General features: G+C 43.5%; 1 protein-coding gene across 1 annotated transcript in view; it reads right to left on the reverse strand.

Moving 5' to 3' along the window:
- Window positions 1-8,209: 8,209 nt before the first annotated feature.
- The window catches only part of sgcz (sarcoglycan zeta), a 615,676-nt gene continuing 602,824 nt past the window's right edge, over window positions 8,210-21,061 (reverse strand). Inside the window, exons 6-7 of the mRNA XM_078531663.1 lie at window positions 18,198-18,321; window positions 8,210-8,404 (exon numbers count right to left, since the gene is read on the reverse strand). Coding sequence (XP_078387789.1) covers window positions 8,210-8,404; window positions 18,198-18,321 — 319 coding nt within the window. The remainder of the gene's footprint in view (window positions 8,405-18,197; window positions 18,322-21,061) is intronic.

The following is a 21,061-nucleotide window of genomic DNA, read 5'->3' on the forward strand; positions in this document are numbered from 1 at the left end:
TCTCCTCCTCATCCTCCTTGGACACCTCTCTCTTCAGGACTTGGTGACAGGGCTTTGCTAGACATGTGGGAAGGAAAGGTACAACTTTAGAATGAAATGAGTCTCCATTTCAGGGATAGGGAGCAAGGCTGGGTCAGTGCAGAGTGTTGCCATGAAGCATTTTCAGGTACATAGGAACTCACCGCACCATGGCTTGATATCACCCACCTTAGCCTGTCACACAGGTAATGTACCATGGTAACCCAGAATTTGGAAGGCCTTCTCCTCATGGAGATCAGTTTCTAGAGGTACTGGTTGCTTTTCCACTCTCAAGCATTGTACACCAACTTATCCTGCAATGACAAAAGAGAATGTAGTTGAGGCTTACAGTTGGCTGACTTTCTGTTGCAAAAGGTGCAGGTGTCAGGGTGCTAGTTTGTTTTGTGGATTGTATTAATCAGTTGCTGTGTTATTGGTGAGTTTTGCAGGTGTACATATTCTTGGATTGGTTGATTATTTTCCCATCAACCAGCCTCCTCCCAGAGCAGCCTGCTGCTACCAGACTGATTTTATGGGGCGATATTTTATGGCCCCTTCCACCAGCGGGATTTTCCGGTCCCATTGAAATCAATGGGCATTTGAATGGCTCGCTGCATTTTATGCCCCCGTCCCCACCATGACAGGGACATAAAATTCAGCCTATGGTGCCATTGTTAAAAACCTCTCTCTGCCTGATCAACACAAGTTAAAGGGGTTCCTCAACAGCAAGCTGCACAGTATCTATTAAAGTGATCAGACACAGCTGACATTCCTGAGTTGTTGTTTGGAATCTGTGGCCAATCCTGCATTTTAAGGCCATCCTGCCTCTGCCAATATAACGCAACGGGATGCTGACTTGAAAGGCTTAGACATTTTAATTGCCTTACCTTGCCAATCATGGCCAGTTTATTGAATTTCTTACACTATTCAGGGTCCTGTTGGGTCACAGAGTACACACGGAGATCTAACGTCATCTCCCTCCAGGCATCTTGCCTAACGTTACAGGGCTGGCTAAGCTTTGCTGCTACCAAGCAGTCTGTCCCTCCTCAGCCCTCTTTCTGGCTGCCCCTTCCTCAGTGGATACCTCTGTGAAAATGGAGCCACCTTTAAGGCGCTGGAAACAACTTATAAAGTAATATTTTAGTAAAAGAGACTGAAGAAAGAAACAAAATGTTGCACTTACCCTCAACTCCCAAGCCTCACTCTGAGGATTGCCACCTTTTATTGTGCTGTCGATGCTTCTTGGGTCCCGTCATTACTTACATCATCCCTGAGCTTTTTGTTTTATACTGGGTTTATACGGTAATGAAATTGTCACTTAATTTCACTAGAAGTTGCCATCGGCAAGATTGGCACGGAAACTCGTGTCAATCTTGCCGTAACTCAATGGTTATACTAATCCACCAAATTCCAGGCTTAAATTCCTAGGCAAAAATGTACATCTATTTAGATTACATTAAAATAATTGAGCATTGAAAGCCTGGCAATAAAAACAGAAGATAATGGAAATGCAGCTCTTGGAACATAAAGTTAAAGGAACAGCTTTCAGCCATTTAGCTCATCAAGCCTGTTCTGCTGTCATTCAATGAGATCATAGCTTTCTAATTACATCATCTAAGTTGTTAATAAATGTGATGAATTGTTGAAGCTCCAACGCTCCTGGCTGGACACCTTGGGCCAAATGGCCTCCTTCTGCACTGTAACAATTCTGTGACATCCTGCCAATTAGAGTACCTGCCCATTATCCCTACACTCTGTCTCTTGTTACTCAGCCATTTCCTAGGCAGGCTAATAATTTACCTTCAATTCCATGGGTTTCAACTTTAGCGAATAGTCTCTTATGAGTGACTTTATCAAATGCCTCCTGGAAGTCCATGGGCTGCATTTTACAGGTAACATTGAAGTCCCACTGCTGGGGCAAAAAACTTTAGCAGGTGGCAGGACAAGGATGCAGCAATTTGCGAATGGCAGCCACCAGGTTCATCCAATTGAGGATGGTGACCAGCCCCCAAAAGAGGCCAACCCAATTAAAGGCAGGTGGATCAGTAGCATTAGCAGCACCATCGCTAGTGGCCAGTGCTGAGGCTGTATCGCCAAAGGGAGGGTGCTTCAATGGTGAGCTGTGTTGAAGAGCCAGGAGGCTTTTTTGTGGAGGTCAGCTCCAGCAAAGCAGATCCTGGCAATCAGGTGGCAGGCCATGGCACACGAGCTGCGCTATTGCCATGAAGGCAACCATTGCTCTCGAGGGTCCTCATGGGGGGCCATGGACCATGGAGTACCGATAAGAATGGACCCCCACCCTCCCCACAAACATTAGCCCACTACTTTAGTCACTGGGAAGACAACGTACCTTGTGGGACTCTCAATTCAGTTTAAAAAAAGATGCTGGCCAGAATCTTACCGGCCCCCAGAAGGTGGGAAGGGAGATGGCTGGGGAGTGGCAGTAAAATCAACGGGAGCTGTGTCGGATCAATTCCCTAGTGAGGTTCCACTGTTGGGGAATTTTACTGACAGTTGGAACATGATCAGAGACACTCCCCCACCCACCCACAGCCACCCACACCCACCTACTTACTGTCTCAAGCGTACATTATCCATTAGAATTGTTGGAGAAAAAGAGCAGCACCTCTTTCCTCCCCTGTACCAAATTCCCATTCTCACCAAATTCCCAAACTTTTCCAATCTCTTTACGATGCACTTTTAAAAATTCTTTCACATGATGTAGGTGTCGTTGGCCGGGATGGCATTTGTTGCCCATCCCTAGTTGCCCTTGAGAGGTTGGTGGTGAGTTGCCTTCTTGAACTGCTGCATTCTATGCACCCCACAATGTTGTTAGGAAGAGAGTTCCAGGAATTTGACCCAGCACCAGTGAAGGAACGGTGATATATTTCCAAGTCAGGGTGGTGAGTGGCTTGGAGGGGAACTTGCAGGTGGTGGTATTCCCATGTATCTGCTGCCCTTGTCCTTCTAGGTGGTAGAGGTCATGGGTTTGGAAGATGCTGTCGAAGGAGTCTTGGTGAGTTGCTGCCGTGTATCTTGTAGATGGTACAGACTGCTGCTACTGTGCGACGGTGGTGGACAGATTTCATGTTTAAGATGGTAGATGGGGTGTGGACTGTTTTGTCTGGATGATGTTGAGCTTCTTAAAGTTGGAGCCGCATTCACCCAGGCAAGAGGAGTGTATTCCATCACACTCCTGACTTGTGCCTTGTAGATGGTGGACAGGCTTTGGGGAGTCAGGATGTGAATTACTCGCCATAGAATTCCCAGTATTTATGTGGCAAGTCCAGTTCAGTTTCTGGTCAATGGTAAACCCCAGCATGTTGATAGTGGAGGATTCAGCAATAGTAATGCCGTTGAATGTCAAGGGGAGATTGTCACATTCTCTCTTGTTGAAGATGGTCATTGCCTGGCACTTGTATGGCGTGAATGTGACTTTCCACTTATCAGCCCAAGCCTTGGAATTGTCCAAGTCTTGCTTTATATGGACACAAACTGCTTCACCTGAGCATCGCAAATGGTACTGAACATTGCACAATCATCAGTGAACATCCCCGCTTCTGACATTTTACGGCCATTGAACTGACATAAACAGGATTTATGGCCTGATTTCACGACTTTCATATGGCAGAAACCAGCAGACTAGGAGATGCAGATACTTTCCAGTTTGGAGCTCCAACACATCCTTTTAATAAATAAAAAATTGTGAGCTGGAGGTGCCCATCTGCTCATGAGACCTGTTGAGGGCATCAGAATGAATGATCTTTCCTAACAGTACAGAAAGAAATGGGTTCTTGTGCTTTGTTGATTGGAGCCAGGCCACAATTGCTATGGACGATGGCTTGAGCGTCTCAGGACTAAAGTAATGTGTTTTGCTCTTTTCTTTAAAAAGTTGTTTGGAACAGAAAGTAGATGTCTATGTGAGGCTGGGGGCGGGAAGGCTCGGAACTTCAGAAAACCCACTTTAACAAACCAAGTTTTCAAACACTGTATTTTTTTTATTTTTCTGCATTTAATTGACCAGATAGACTGAATCTAAATGCAGTAACAAACAGGAAAGGTGTGAAGCTTTTGTGCATCTTTATATTCTCCTATCTTATTTTCCCATACAATTGCCCAACTCCCATTTACCAGTAAGTGCTCACATTCATAAGATGATAGCTACATACCTTCTTGTTTGTTATTGCCAGCTGACATATGTATTCCTATTAGATACAATGTATACTGTACATATATTTTTGAAAATTTTAGTGTAATTTTTATACAAAATGTTACAAATTTACAGGAGTGACTAAAAAAATTAATATATACATAGAGTAGTTACTTTTATTAAGTAGCATAAATAATGAATCAACTAAAATATTTGCTCAACAACCTATTCTAACACAGTTTAGTTCTTTTGAATATGCTTATATACTTTTATTTATCAGGGTAATTTTACTTGTTGCTAACACGCAACATGCGACATGAACACATTCATGAACATTCCTGACTGTAAAAAGGTTTACTTTCCAGTTCCCATCCTCAGACAGAAATTCACTGGCCCCAAAAGCCTTGGGATGTGACCCTGGCAGTCACACCTAGTGGTGCCCTCTAACGCTGACCCCACTAGTTTGCAGAGACTGCAGGAGGGCACCACATTTGCATGGATCAAGCAGGCAGGTGTACCTGCCACTGTGAGTACACCTGCCTGATCCATGCAGTCAGAAAGTCTTGTGCCTGCCTTCTACGAGGGAAAGTGGGGGGGAGGGGGTTGCCCACTCCCTGCCTCCGATCACCTTCCCCCGCCCACCACCACCACCACCACCAATCTCAACCATTCTCCCCTAAATCTGGGGTGTAAGGGGAACTAGCCTGGCCATCCTTCACCTGGTGGAGTCAACTTGCACCTTTCTGGAGGATAGTTTTCCTGTGTTTTCAATTTGTGCACTGGCCTGCCATATGTGCCAGGTCCCCACCAAGACAGAGAAGTGAGAATTCCTGATGGTGGAAATCCCTGCTCCTTGCTCTTCTGCCCCAACCACCCCTTCTCCAATGACATTTGTCTTGTAAAGGTCGAGCAGAGGCTCTGCCTCTCACAAAGCATGTAGGAAAACTCTGGAAATGGTGGTGCCCTTGTGTAATAGGGTCCCTGCCATGTTTCAATAAGTTTCAGTAGGCACAGCAGAAGACCAACAGAACCACAACAGATTATCAGCAGCCAGTATCTTTAAGAAAGGCCTCGTCAGTTTCAAATATTTCACCCTTAAACGTATATATGCATAGTCACAAAGTAAAGTAGCAAAACACGAAAACACCCAGTAATAAACATATGGAATTAAATGCCAAGTTTGAAAAGTTGTGTACATAGGTTCTGAACAGATCTTGCATCTAAATATGCAATACATTGTTAAACATATTATATATATTTATATATTTAAGATGGGCAACGTGCGTCGTGCTAAGGTGAGTCTGATGATATGGATGTATTGTGATTAGTCGATTCCAAAGTCCAGCTGTATTTATCAGTAACAGTATCGATATTCTGTGGTAACTATAGAAACGGCATCCAAAACTAATGTCTCATCAGTTATACTGAATTGTATGTTCAGGTTTGCCTAGATTTTTTACTTTGGACCTTCTATTTTACTGATTTAAATCATGTATCCCAGATCCGCTCTGAAGCCAATTATCACCCAAAACTCAAAATTGGCCCCATACTCTCTGTAGACATCCTGATTGGTATCCAGAACTGGTCTAATGATGGACCTTGCAAAATTGGGTTCAGTAAGCACATTCCATCTTGAGCCTACTTGAAACCCATTTGTGTGTTTCAGCCTCCTCATGAACTGCAACCATTTGGAAAGTCCAGGCTAATGAGTCACAAACATCTCTGTCACAAGACACTACATCCTAACCAACTAAACCACTATTGAGTTTGATAAATTTAAAATGATATTGGACTGGATATTAACTTGGAGGCAGATGGGGAGGCTGCTTTGAAGTTGGGTGAAGCAGGTAAACTGGGCCCAGCAGCTAAGTGGAAACAGTCTCGTGGATCCGACAGTCCTCACCTCCCTTTAGCTGTCAGGTTTCCCCAAGGCCTGGAAAACAAGGCCTTCCAGGGTTAAGTGTAAAACAGTGGTTAAATATGAGGCATGCACGCTCATTATAATACTTAAATTGCCAAACTGTCTCCTGGGAGTCCATTGGTTGCCATTGTATCCCCCCTATTTCCCAGTCCTGCCTCCATTAAAACAGGAAATGGCCGGTTTGGAAGCAAGTCGTGGATGGGATTCCAATTTTTAACATTTTAAGATCCCACTAGACCCAAACCTGCTTGTTTTTGGGGAATTAAAATTACCCCCATTGTTTCTGGATCTGAGTCTCTAAAGGGTTGAAGTAAATGAGAATGGCACACTGTTAATTTAGATCTAAGCTAAATTTGAGTTATTATCACATCTGCTAGAATTAATAACTTAAAGAGTTCCTAAACAGCTATTTCTGAACTGTTTTATTTTTACTTTTCACCATTTGCAGCACGGAAGGATAAATATTACCATACTATTGTCAGGATTGCACAAAAGTACATCTGATCAAGAGACCTGCAGTCCTATTATTTTATCCATCCTTCACTTAGCTCATTGCAGAAAAACATGACAAAAACAATAAAACATCTTAAAGGTTTGCCAATGATCATTGGCTTTTAACTCGTCTGCACAGTTGCTAAAATATCTATCTCTCAACCAGTTGGCCACATGCCTGTTGATTCCCAATGCCATCTTTCTCTGAAGGCAGCTGCTTTTGTTGGATGCAAACTGTGGCCAAATTTGCTTTATCTTTTTTGCGTTGGAAGTCAAACATAATTTAATTGACAACTTTTCAAACCTGGTTTTTAATCCATGAGGGTCAATAAGTTTGACAAGAGGCCTAATAACCCTTAGCTACAGTTAACAAGACATACAGCTCATCTCTTATAAGTAGAAAAAATGTTTTCATTTTACATAAAGCAAGAGACATAGGGTACAAAAGCACAGCTTTTGTCATTTTGGCAATATTGCAATTTTACAAACATTTGCATAGAATGTGTAAGAAAATAGTCTCCTTTATCATTCAGATTAAATTTTTCATACATAAAGAAAATGTAGTTTAATGAGATCAGTAAAGAAAGCAAGGAAAATGGCTAGCAGGCCTGGTGTGACACATAAAAGATTACCTGTGATGTCCTTCAGGGATGAGCGTAAATCCAAGACTGCCATTAAGTAGTTCAATAGAACCAGGCCAAAACCAAGCTTTGCTAGGTTCAGGGAGCACCACATTTTTCAAATGTCACTGAACAAGAGAGAAAACAACAATTTAAGTAGTTGAAATTTGGCCTTATTTGGGGCTACAGGCCCTGAATATACTGGGAATAGTCTGGCCAGATGGTATCTTCTGGGTGTTTTTCACTGGATTTAGGAAATGGATGTTCGCTCATCCCCTAATATGTCCTTAAGAATCTCTTGATGCTGTCTTACTTTTTAGTAGCAGCTGCTTTGTGCAGTGTTTGGAGTTTACATCACATGGTCAATTCTTTGGTTTATACCACGTCACTAAAGAAAATCCAATAACACAAAACCATTGTTTCACCATCAATGCTATGAGAGGCTCTGGGAAGTTACAGTTGACATGATTTCTTTCTCACATTGAAAAAAAAGACAAGAATGAACAAAACTGGTCCATTCCTTCCCAAATGAATGACATGCAAATACCACATTATATTTAAATGCTCAATCAAAACTACTTAGGAATTTCTTGAACTCCCATTTGATGCTATATGGTAAAACCAGAGTCCATTTAGATGTTGAAAAGGGAAATAAAGTTTTGAGAAATGACTTATTATCAGATTTGTGGTATTAAATATTCAATTTTTTCATAATCAGGTCCTGCTAACAATTAAAAAAAACTATGTGCTTTACTTAGATTAGCAAAGGCACCTGTGTATTTCTCCCCTTTCTGGAAAAGGTTGGTATCCAGGTTCTCCTGGTACAGGCAGATCTCTTCACTGACAGTTTACACACCGGCTGGTCCACTCCCATTGGAAAGGTCGCAACGTCCTACTACTGTGCGGCAATATTGTGGTTCCTGATTCACCATGAGAGTCAAAACAGATGCCAAGGGACAGTATCGAAAAGGCTTTTACGGTGGTAGAATTGCAACAGCGTCCACAGATTTAAATCCGCAAACAGGTGTTGCTGTTCGACTGACAGGTGGAACCTGCCGCTGCTGGGGATAGAAAGAGTTTGCCATTGGGACACACGCACACTTCGTAGACAGTCTGACGTAGGTTTGAAGAACTGGCTGAGGATGAAGAGGCGGAGACCTGGGGGATATTTCCCAATCGGATTGTCTTTGCATTTAAAAAAATCTGAAGGAAAGAGATGAAAAGAGAAACCTCACTCACGAGACTCTGTAATAATGGTAAGGTCCCAGTAATGTAGATAAAAGCAAAATACTGCGGATGCTGGAAATCTGAAACAAAAACAAAAATAGCTGGAAAAACTCAGCAGGTCTGACAGCATCTGCGGAGAGGAACACAGTTAACGTTTCGAGTCCGTATGACTCTTCACCAGAGTCTTCATCATGAAGAGTCATACGGACTCGAAACGTTAACTGTGTTCCGCCCTGCAGATGCTGTCAGACCTGCTGAGTTTTTCCAGCTATTTTTGTTTTTGTCCTAGTAATGTAGACTGGACACGTGTGATGTTTATTAAATAATTCAACTGAACAAAATGAACATTTTGTTCCATTTAATTCATGTTGGTATACAGAATGGCCCCAGTGTAGAAAAATTGACAAAATTCAAATTGCACAAACGTGGGGCTGGATTTTCTGGCCCCACCAGCAGTGGACATTGTCGCGGGCAGAACGGGAAGGCCACTCTCCAAATTTTCCCATCGCACCCGTGACAATGCCTGGGACCAGAAAATCTCGGCCATAGTTTTACAATGGTGAACTTATCTTCAGGGCTCTATTGTGAAAGACAAAACAGATTCTAGAATCTGAGTTCAATTTATTTCTTGTCTAATGTTGGATAAGTTTTGTTCTTTATTCAGATCTTGATTACAGAGCTCTCATTAAATATTCCCTTGCAACCTGCGGACATGAATTTAATGGGAGCCAGTGGCACAATTTCTATGCAGGTTGTCCACGAGAGCAGAGTTTCATTAGGGAAATCAGGTAGGATCTGAATTTGCTGTCTTCTGGCCGAGGCAGTAAGGTTCTGATGGTGCTTGGATGGGACGATACTTCCATCCACCCAAAATATGGACCATGCTGTCAGACGGGGCAGGGCTGGGGAAAGAACTGGCCACGCTGGAAGTTTCCTCAGCCCAGCTGGACTCCCCCAGGTTGAAGCTGGACTACAGGTTCGTTCAACAGCATCAAGTGGCCTGGGCTCTGGCCTAGACCTCCATTAAAATCTTAGATTCATTTTACGAATGTAGAGTTAGGTGGATAATTAGACAGATTAGGCTTCAAAGAGCTAAGAGACTACAGTTTTGACTGGAACAGTTGTTCCATGAAATTAAATTGCTTTTGGACTAACTGGCCATAGGTGCAAGATGAGTAACAGTCACAAGTAACTTATTATTAAAATAACTAACAAAAGGAAGAACAGTCTGAGATTTGAAGCTGTCAACATCATTATCTCTTGTCCCTCCTCTATACCTGTTGTGTGGACTGAGAACTCTTGTTATTTGTTGAAATACAATCAATTATAATCCTTTTGACTATTTTCCAGTATTAAGCTCTGCTAGATTGCAGCTTAATATTTAAAGTTTGCTAGGTTACAATTTTATTTCTCCTCTGTTAGAATTAGCAAAAATAATGATATTGAGCCTAGGTTTTATTTACAATTAGAACTTGCGTTGTCGTCAAGGTCTATGGGGTGAGCCATCAGTGTCAGGAACAGAAAACGCTTGTGGTAAGGCTAAAAGGCAAAGAAGACAGGCGGGGGAAGAGGGTGGTGGTGTGGGCATGGAGCCAGTGCTATGGTTGGAAGTATGTGCACCATCATTGTGATTTGATGAATTTTGCAACAGTTTTGGCTTTTGCAATTTAACCTAATGAGAGTGGGTCTCTCTCACTGAAGAAGATATGCAAATGAGCTAGGTGAATGAGCACAAGGGACTGGGTCATGCCTTCCAGACAAATGACAATGGGTAATATAATTCTCAATTATGCTTTATAAACTACTGCTTAACTATTATAATGTATTAATTCTTGCTTATGCCAAACAAAGCCACATAACTAAATTAATATGGTGTCAGCGGTGGACAATGGAAAGATAGTCCAAAGAGACAACCCCATTATGCAGATAAGCTCCTTTGTAAAGGGGGCTGTTGGGTTCAGGCAAAAAAAAATCCTTTGCATTATCTGTGCCACAAGTATTTGATCACTTCCACTGTTCTGATGTGCCATAGTGAAATGGGTATATACTAGTCCTATTCAAGTTAGCTAACCTTTAATCCTAACCTTATTTTTTCTGTGGTGCACTACATTCTTTATGGTATCATGATTAACCGAGAAACTATCACATCTACAATACATCCCTCAAAAAACTACATTTACTTGTATGGCTGTCAAAGAAAGCTACAGCAACTTCCATTTAGTTGATATGCCTGAAGTTTCACTCCACCTTTGGAAATGCAGTGTAGACTGCTTTCTACCCAGGCACTGTTTTTTTTATTCATTCATGGGATGTGGGCTTCGCTGGCTGGGCCAGCATTTATTGCCCGTCCTAGTTGCCCTTGAGAAGGTGGTGGTGAGCTGCCTTCTTGAACCGCTGCAGTCCATGCGGTGTAGGTACACCCACAGTGCTGTTAGGAAGGGAGTTCCAGGATTTTGACCCTGCCATAGTAAAGGAACGGCGATATCTTTCCAAGTCAGGATGGTGAGTCACTTGGAGGGGAACTTCTAGGCGGTGGTGATCCCATATATCTGCTGCCCTTGTCCTTCTAGGTGGGTTTGGAAGGTGCTGTCTAAGGAGCCTTGGTGAATTCCTGCAGTGCATCTTGTGGATGGTACACACTGCTGCTACTGTGCATCGGTGGTGAAGGGAGTGAATGTTTGTGGATGTGGTGCCAATCAAGCGGATTGTTTTGTCTTGGATGGTGTCAAGTTTGTTCGGTGTTGTGGGAGCTGCACTCATCCAGGCAAGTGGGGAGTATTCCATCACACTCCTGACTTGTGCCTTGTAGATGGTGGACAGGCTATGGGGAGTCAGGAGGTGAGTTACTCATTGCATGATTCCTAGCCTCTGAACTGCTCTTGTAGCCACAGTATTTATATGGCTAGTCCAGTTCAGTTTCTGCTCAATGGTAACCCCCAGGATGTTGATAGTGGGGGATTCAGTGATGGTAATGCCGTTGAACATCAAGGGGTGATCGTTGGATTCATTCTTGTTGGAAATTGTCATTGCCTGACACTTGTGTGGCGTGAATGTTACTTGCCACTTGTCAGCCCAAGCTTGGATATTGTCCAGATCTTGCTGCATTTGGACATGGACTGTTTCAGTATCTGAGAAGTAGCAAATGTGCTGAACATCTTGTAATCATCAGCAAACATCCCCACTTCTGACCTTATGATGGAAGGAAGGTCATTGATGAAGCAGCTGAAGATGGTTGGGCCTAGGACACTACCCTGAGGAACTCCTGCAGTGATGTCCTGGAGCTGAGATGACTGACCTCCAACAACCACACCCATCTTCCTTTGTGCTAGGTATGACTCCAACCAGTTGAGGGTTTTCCCCCTGATTCCCATTGACTCCAGCTTTGCTAGGGCTCCTTGATGCCACACTCTGTCAAATGCTGCCTTGATGTCAAGGGCAGTCACTCTCTCCTCACCTCGGGAGTTCAGCTCTTTTGTATATGTTTGAACCAAGGCTGTAATGAGGTCAGGAGCTGAGTGGCCCTGGCGGAACCCAAACTGGACATCAGTGAGCAGGTTTTTGCTAAGCAAGTGCCGCTTAATAGCACTGTTGATGACCCTTTCCATTACTTTATTGATGTTGGAGAGTAGACTGATGGGGCGGCAATTAGCTGGGTTGGATTTGTCCTGCCTTTCTGTACAGGACATACCTGGGCAATTTTCCATGTAGCTGGATAGATGCCAATGTTGTAGCTGTACTGGAACAGCTTGACTAGGGGTGCGGCAAGTTCTGGAGCTCATGTCTTCAGTACTATTGCCGGAATATTGTCAGGGCCCATAGGCTTTGCAGTATCCAGTGCCTTCAGCCATTTCTTGATATTGCCTGGAGTGAATCGAATTGGATGAAGACTGGCATCTGTGATGCTGGGGACCTCCGGAGGAGACTGAGATGGACCACCCGCTCAACATTTCTGGCTGAAGATCGTAGCAAATGCTTCAGCCTTATCTTTTCCACTGATGTGCTGGACTCCTCCATCATGGAGGATGGGGATATTTGTGAAGCCTCCTCCTTTAGTGAGTTGTTCAATTGTCCACACCACTCATGACTGAATGTGGCAGGACTTAGATCTGATCCATTGGTTGTGGCATTATTTAGTCCTGTCTATCACTTGCTGCATATGCTATTTGGCACGCAAGTAATCCTGTTTTATAGCTTCATCAGGCTGATACCTCACTTTTAGGTATGCCTGGTGCTGCTCCTGGCATGTCCTCCTGCACTCTTCATTGAAGCAGGGTTGATCCCTGGCTTGATGGTAATGGTAGAGTGGGGCATATGCTGGGCCATGAGGTTACAGGTTATGTTTGAGTACAATTCTGCTGCTGCTGCTGTCCCACAGCACCTCATGGATGCCCAGTCTTGAGTTGCTAGATCTTTTCGAAATCTGTCACATTTAGCACGGTGGTAGTGGCACACAATAAGATGGAAGGCATCCTCAGTGTGAAGGCAGGGCTTCATCTCCACAATTACTGTGGGGTGGTCACTATCGATACTGTCATCTGCGGCAGGCAGGTTGGTGAAGATGAATATGTATGTTTTTCCCCTCACCACCTGCCCCAGTCTAACTGCTATGTCATTTAGGACTCGGCCTGCATTGGTGCTACTGAGCCACTCTTGGTGATGGGCCCCACCCAGAGTTCTGTGATCTTGCACCCTCAGTGCTTCCTCTAAGTGATGTTCAGCATGGATTCATCAGCTGAGGGAGGGTGGCAGGAGGTTTCCTTGCCCATGTTTGGCCTGATGCCATGAGACTTCATGGGGTCTAGAGTTGATGTTGAGCAACTCCCTCCCTCCTATCACTGTACTAGCTGGTTCGGATGACAGATTTCCTGCCCTATAGGGAGGGAAGGGCATTAGTGAACCAAATGGGGGTTTTTACAACAATTGACTATGGTTTTGTGGTCCAGATTTAATTGCAGATTTTTATTGAATTCAAATTCCACCATCTGCCGTGGCGGGATTTTAACCCAGGTCCCCAGAGCATTATCAGGTCCCCAGAGCATTATCCTGGGTTTCTGGATTACTAGTCCAGCGACAATACCATTACGCCATCAACTCCCCATGCAAAGTGACGCAGACTCAATTCCAAATCATATGCCAGAGCCAACTCCATCACTGGCAGTTGCATAAGTCAGTCAAAAGGAAACATTAATAGCACAATGGGAAGGAAGTGGGTCTAATTGGATAGCTCTTTCATAGAGCTGGCACAGGCATAATGGGTCAAACAGTCTCCTTCAAAGTCGTAAGATTCTATGATTTGAAGAGGCCTGGAAATTTGGAGAAGCTCTAGGCCTTTCCAAGGTTGGGATAGATCCAGGTAGGACCCAACAAGAATGGGATTTTGTTCCTCTCTTCAACTCCTAATGGAACCAGCATGGCATCTGCTTAAATAAAAACAGAAAATGCTGGAAATGCTCAGCAGGTCTGGGAGCATTTGTGGAGAGAGAAAAACAATCAACATTTCAGATCTGTGACCTTCCATCAGTTCAATCCTGATGAAAGGCCTGTTGCCAGACTTGAGTATTTCCAGCATTTTCTATATTTATTTCTGATTTCCAGCATCCATAGTATTTTGATTAGTTTAAGCATATGCCAAAGCAAAATTAATCTACTCCAGGATTTGTTGCCTTAGAATGGTAAAGGTTTCATGCCTTCAGACTCATGCTAACTCACAGCTGAGGCGTTGTAATGGTTTACAGGATAGAATTCTCACAGTAAGCCATGAATTCCCATAGACATGTCCCTTTGATGTAGAAGGGATGGGCAAAAGATCCACCCAGTCCTCCAGAAAATGACTGGAACTGAAAATGGAACAGAGTACCAGTGGAACTCAGTTGTATTCCAAATTAAGACTACCAGCAGGTGATCTGTCCATTCTCTGCCCTTGGGTCCAATCAGTTTTTTGAGAATGTCATGTTTGGAGGTGACAAAGACATGTGTGAGGATTGCAGAGGTGGATGGGTTGAGACAGAGCTGATGGCAAAGGTGGTTGATATTAGGTTAGTCTTTGGGATGGATATGGGATTGGAAGCTCAGCCGAGGATCTAACAGGACACTGGATGTTGTCAACAATCTGAATCAGCACGAGGAAGTGGCTGGGGAGGAGGATGAAGGGATGAAGTCAATGGCTAGGGTATGGTGCTCGTGACAGGGATCAGAGACTGTCTTCTTCAAAGGTATTCATTGGTAATTCTTATGAACATTTTTGCTCCTTAAGTGTAAAATTTATGCCTGAATTCCTTTCTAATTTCCTAATTTTTGACTGACATGTATTTTCCCATGGTAGATATTTTGACTGAATAGTTGTTGCAAATGGGGCTTTGAGAGTAAGTTTTGGAAGCTTCACACCAAAGGCTGTATTTTACATGCCTACATTGGATCTGTTTTGGGCGGAAGGGCACATAAGATAGGGTGGGTGCCCACCCCATCACCTTCCCGCCCACTCCTGAACTCGCCCACATAAAACAGTGGGGGGGAGGGGCGGTGGGGTGGTGGATGGGCACCAAAATCGGCAGTCTGATTACCACATTCAAAAAAGTAATTCAGAGTCAATTAGGCTTGTTATCAAGCCAACTGACCCTGATAATACACTACCCACTTCATATAACCTTTGCCGTGGATAGCTGGGCACAAGTGGGCAGCGCAATTTTTAAAAGAACTTCATCAAAGGGCAGGAAGGAAGGGGGGTATCACTCTTTGGGTGCTTCCCTTTGCCGATCGTGGGGCGGCCCCACCTAAGATGGAACCCACCCCTCTTCCTTCCTAAGATAAAAGCAAAAAACTGCGGATGCTGGAAATCCACAACAAAAATAAAAATACCTGGAAAAACTCAGCAGGTCTGACAGCTTCTGCGGAGAGGAGCACAGTTAACGTTTTGAGTCCGTATGACTCTTCAACAGAACTAAGTAAAAATAGAAAAGAGGTGAAATATAAGCTGGTTTAAGGCGGGGGGGTAGGACAGGGAGAGCTGGATAGAGAACCAGTAATAGGTGGAGATAGCCAAAAAAATGTCATAGACAAAAGGTCAAAGAGGTGTTGAAGGTGGTGATATTATCTAAGGAATGTGCTAATAAGGGTAGAAAGCAGGACGAGCAAGGTACAGATAGCCCTAGTGGGGGTGGGGTGGGGGGGAATCGAAATAGGTTAAAAGGTAGAGATAAAACAATGGATGGAAATACATTTAAAAATAATGGAAATAGGTGGGAAAAGAAAAATCTATATAAATTATTGAAAAAAAAGTGGGGGGGTCGGAAAGGGGATGGGGATGGAAGAGAGAGTTCATGATCTAAAATTGCTGAACTCAATATTCAGTCTGGAAGGCTGTAAAGTGCCTAGTCGGAAGATGAGGTGCTGTTCCTCCAGTTTGCATTGCGCTTCACTGGAACATTGCAACAGGCCAAGGACAGACATGTGGGCATGAGAGCAGGGTGGAGTGTTGAAATGGCAAGCAACAGGGAGGTCTGGGTCATGCTTGCAGACAGACCGAAGGTGTTCTGCAAAGCGGTCACCCAGTCTGCATTTGGTCTCTCCAATGTAGAGGAAACCTTCCTACTTGCCCGCAGCCTTAAACCCTTCTATGACTTATCCAAAACGTTTGACATCCACCCACCCCCCACCCCCACCCCCCCCCACCCCAATATTATTCAGCTCTATATGTGCAATGGTGCTAAATGTGCCTTGTGACCCTATATAGAATAGTTAAAACTGACTATCCTGTTAAATGATAATACAGGGGACAAAGCATATCCCTCTAATCTGATTTTCCAAGTCCTAACTTACACGACTGTTTAAACTGATCTTAATGAGCTAGTAATCAGACTGCCACCTTCTGAAAAACACAGGCTTTCGTTATGCACTTTCATTGCAGTCCCTGCTACTGACCCAATATAATTTTAAATGAGAGCTCATTATTTGTGGTGGTACTCTTCAGTCAGTCAGTAGTTTAAATTGTTGGTGAAAATGATCCAGGCCTAATCACATAGCATGAAAGAATGACAGTCATGGCTGTGAAGCACAACATTGAAAAAATGCTACAGAATGACCGCAAGCAAATAATTTAATCACAGATGATATCCATAAATCATTCAAGTTGCACTTTTGTGGGTTTCAACATTACTTGATTTGATTAAATGACAGCCTATTATTCATTTCCAACTAACAAGGATTTTCCATTTTACACAAGATTCATAATGATTTTGTAACTTAGCTTCAGTATTGAATCAAAATTCCCTTCATCTACCCTCCCGTGAAACCCGGCTCTCTAATACAGCAACTCACCTCGTTATACTCCCCTGCCTTTTCCCTGTAGCCTTACATTTTCTTTCTGTTCAGATAATTATTAAATTCTCGTTTGAAATCCCTGATTGAATCAGCCTCCACCGCACACTCAGGCAGTGTATTCCAGATCCTAACCACTCTCTGCAGAAACAATTATTTCCTCATGTCACTGTTGTTCCTTTTGCCAATCACCTTGAATTAGTGTCCTCTGGTTCTTGACCCTTCTAGCAAAGAGAACAGTTTCTCACTATCTAATCTGTCCAGACCCCTCTTAAATTTGAACAACTCTATCAAATCTCTTCTTAATTTTCTCATCTCCAAGGAGGACAACACCAGCTTCTCCAACCTATCCACGCAACTGAGGCTCCTCATTCATTGTTTGGTGATTCAGGTGGAATCCCTAAGTAAATTCAGGGCCATAGTGAAATTGGTTAAAAATAAATATGTTATATAAATATATTAAATATATAAGAAGTTGGGCCGGGGGGAGATGGTGTACGGGAGTCGGCAGTAGGAATACGCCCTCATTGCACCCCCCTCCCCGCCCCCACTTCCCGATGCTGGGTCGCTCGATCAGGCACTGAGTGCCTTTGAATGAGGGACCCCCAAACCCCCTGGAAGCTAACAAGTAAACATGCCACAGTTTGCTTGTCATGCACACAGCATGGCGAACCCCCCACCAACCATTGGGTTAATACCACTGACGGTGGGATGAACCCCTTTAAGTGGCTATTAATTGCCCACTTAAGGGCCTCAATTGGAAGCGGGACAGGAAGATTAACCACAGACTTAATTGGGGTGGAGACAGGAGGGTGGCATGGTACCCACTTGTCACTCCCCACCGATTAAATGCCCCCTGCCAACAAACTCGCCTCGGGGAGGGCACAAGATTCTGCACTGTACGTATAGGAACTTTATTTACAAGAGATTTTTTTTTTTAAATGCCTGTTCCATGTTTACAGCTCTTTGCTTCCAGCAACTTCCACAGTTGATTTACATTTCTCTGAATATACACTCAGGCTCAGGCTAATCAAGCACAGTGAGCAACAATAGTAAAGAGACTCTCACAATCAAACACACATGGATTGAACACTACAGTGGCATCTCATAAGACTACATAGAATCTACAGCAAAGGTCTCCCATTAGCCTTCTCTTTTCCAAAGAAAAGAGCCTCAATCTGCTGAATCTTTCCGAATGGTCCTCAGCTCTGGTACCACTTTTGCAAATTATTTCATCACTTTCTCCAGTATCTCCCTATCCTTTTTGCATGGATTAATGAAGGTGCTGTATAAATTTAAAATTAGCTCCTTCCTTTTACATTCTAATCCTTTAGAAATGAATCACTACTTTGTTTGCAATCTTCTATGTCCAACCCAGGGCCAATATAACATCTTGATATAAGAGGACAGCTTTGTGAAAGATTAACAAGTGCAAATCTCCATTAGGAGAGCTTACTTTCCCATCTGTAGAATGGAGCTGTAGTTCCCTTCGACAGGTTGCCTTGAAGTCCCCTTCAACTGCAGTAATATGCACTCCCTTTGGGGCTTCCATTGTCAGAGTCCGAGTTGGAGATTCCAGCCTGCAAATTCCAATTGTAAAACAAATTCATGATGAACAAAATGCCTTCTAATGTTAGCGTGATTCAGGGGCACCTCCGGGACAATGAAAAATGGATTGAATTGTCAAATTATACCATTGATTTGTTCGTCTACTGAAAATGAAAAGTAACAATATTGCTTTCATTCAGGAAGCAATGGGCTTTTAATCAAATAGTAAATCAAAACATCAGCAGGATTTATTTTGGGCAAGATTTGGATGCATTTCATTCAAAATATGTGTCTCAAGAAACTTATTTTTGCAATTTACATTCTCATGTCGTGGCAGGTACAAGCAAATGAAAAAATACACAATTACTTTTTAAAAAGGCTTCACAATTTGCCTTTAGGAGAATTTTTTTAAGCTAAGAACGAAGAACATTCCTTGAGGTGGGCAGGTGGAGTCGAGAAAATTCTCAGCTTGACCCGCCTTCCTCAGGAGAAAGTGCCCGCCAAGGCGGGATCTTCATTGCTAGGAGCTAGAGTGAGGCCAGCCGATGTGAGAATAAGCATGGAGGCAGGCACAGGGGCTGCTGAGTGCTGAGACAGGCTAAAAGACCCACTTTAGTGCCGTGGGGCTTTGTCCCAGTGAGAAAAAAAACAAAGGCCCTTCACCCTCCAAACACTCCCCATGCCCCATCCATGCCACCTTATGCCCCCCACCCACCCCATAAGTCCTCTCATGACCCCAATGCCAGGCTCTATCCTTCCACCCACCCCCCCATGTCACCTCATGCTCCCATGCCAAGCTCAGCCCTTCCAACAAGCCCCTATGTCCCCTCATACCCCCATGCCAAGCCCTGCCCTCCCATCCATCCCTTATGACCCTCATACCCCCTATGTCAAGCTCTGTCCTTCCAACTGCCCCCATGTTCCCTTGTGGCCCCTAGTCTAGCATGGGACAGAAGCAGATGACCAAATTCGAAGCTGGTGTGCTAAAAGATAAATAAGCACATTTCTTTGCAATCACTGTCATAAGATAATTAGGAGCATTACATGGTAATTTTCAATTTTTGTACTTTCGTACTATAGGTTTCCCACTTTATTTTTTTCTGCCTGCAATTGACTTCATAGCAGTAGCCTGGAAGTAAAACAAGGGCCTGGAATTTGCGGGTTTTTCACATAAACTGTCAGGTTTTGCACATTGCCCCCTGAATCTGACTGCAACATCAGCATTTAGTGCAAACACAGATTAATGCAGAATTCCTGAAGTTGCAGTCTGTCATTTGCTGCTCCACCACAAGCTGTGCTGTGAAACCCCACCACCCACAGAGCCGGAAATCAGCAAGATAATTTGATATTGGTGAGAACCTCCACTTCTCCGCTCTCATATTAGAAATCTCACAAAAACGTGTTCAGTGAGAAGTAACTGGGTTTTTAATGGATAATATACTGAGTAATATCTACTGCTGAACAATTGATCTGATGAAGTTTTTTTTATTTGTTCATGGGATGTGCTAGCTAGGCCAGCATTTATTGTCCATCCCTAATTGCCCTTGTTCAGAGGGCATTTAAGAGTCAACCACATTGCTGTGGGTCTGGAGTCACATGTAGGCCAGACTAGGTAAAGATGGCAGCTTTCCTACCCCAAAGGACATTAGTGAACCAGATGGGTTTTTCCTGACAATCAGCAATGGTTTGTGGTCATCTTTAGACCTTTACAGTCAGATTTTTATTGAATTCAAATTTCACCATCTGCTGAAGTGGGATTTGAACCCAGGTCCCCACTGTGGTTCTCTGGATTGCTAGTCCAGTGACAATACCACTATGTCACCATCTCCCCTGAATATTGTTAAATGACTCCAATATGATTAATTTCCGGATTTTGTAATAATGTTGTAAAGTTTATTCATGATATTACAGATTCTACTTAAGCCCATGTGCTCTTTCTATAAAGTTCTTTTTAAAAAATTGATTGATTTTTGATTATTTTTCATGGGGTGTGGGCATCGCTGGCTAGGCCAGCATTTGTTGTTCTTAACCTAATTGCCCTTGAGAATATAATGGTGAGCTTCCTTCTTGAACTGCTGCAACCTATCTGGTGCGGGCATACCCATAGTGCTTTCAGGAAGAGGGTTTCAGGATTTTGACCCAGTGACAGTGAAGGACTAGCGATAAACTTCCAATAAAAGTCTGTCACTTGGAGAGGAACTTGCAGGTGGTGGTGAAACCATGCGTCTGTTGATCTTGTCCTTCTAGGTGGTAGAGGTGTTTGGAAGGTGCTGTTCAAAGAGCCTTGGTAAGTCGCTGCAATGGATCTTGTATATGATACATACTGTCATACTGTTGCCACTGTGCATTGATCGTGCAGGGAGTGAATGTTAAAGGTGGTAAATGGGGTGCTGATCAAGCAGGCTGCTTTGTCCTGTCCTGGATTGCGTTAAGCTCCTTGAATGTTGTTGGAGCTGCATGCATCCAGGAAAGTGGGACGTATTCTATCACACTCCCGACTTGTGCCATGTAGATGGTGGACAGGCTTTGGGAAGTCAGGAGGTGAGTTACTCACTGTAGAGTTCCCAGCCTTTAACCTGCTCCTGTAGTCAAAATATTTATCTGACTAATCCAGTTAAGTTCCTGGTCAATGGTAACTCCCCCAGAATGTTGATGGTGGCTGATTCAGTGATATTAATGCCATTGAATATCAAGGGGAGATGGTTAGATTCTCACTTATTGGCCATTGCTTGGCACTTGTATGGTGTGAATGTTATTTACCACTTATCAGCC

This window comes from Cetorhinus maximus, chromosome 1 (assembly GCF_964194155.1).
Source record: "Cetorhinus maximus chromosome 1, sCetMax3.hap1.1, whole genome shotgun sequence".
In the NCBI taxonomy this organism is placed as follows: Eukaryota; Metazoa; Chordata; class Chondrichthyes; order Lamniformes; family Cetorhinidae; genus Cetorhinus; species Cetorhinus maximus.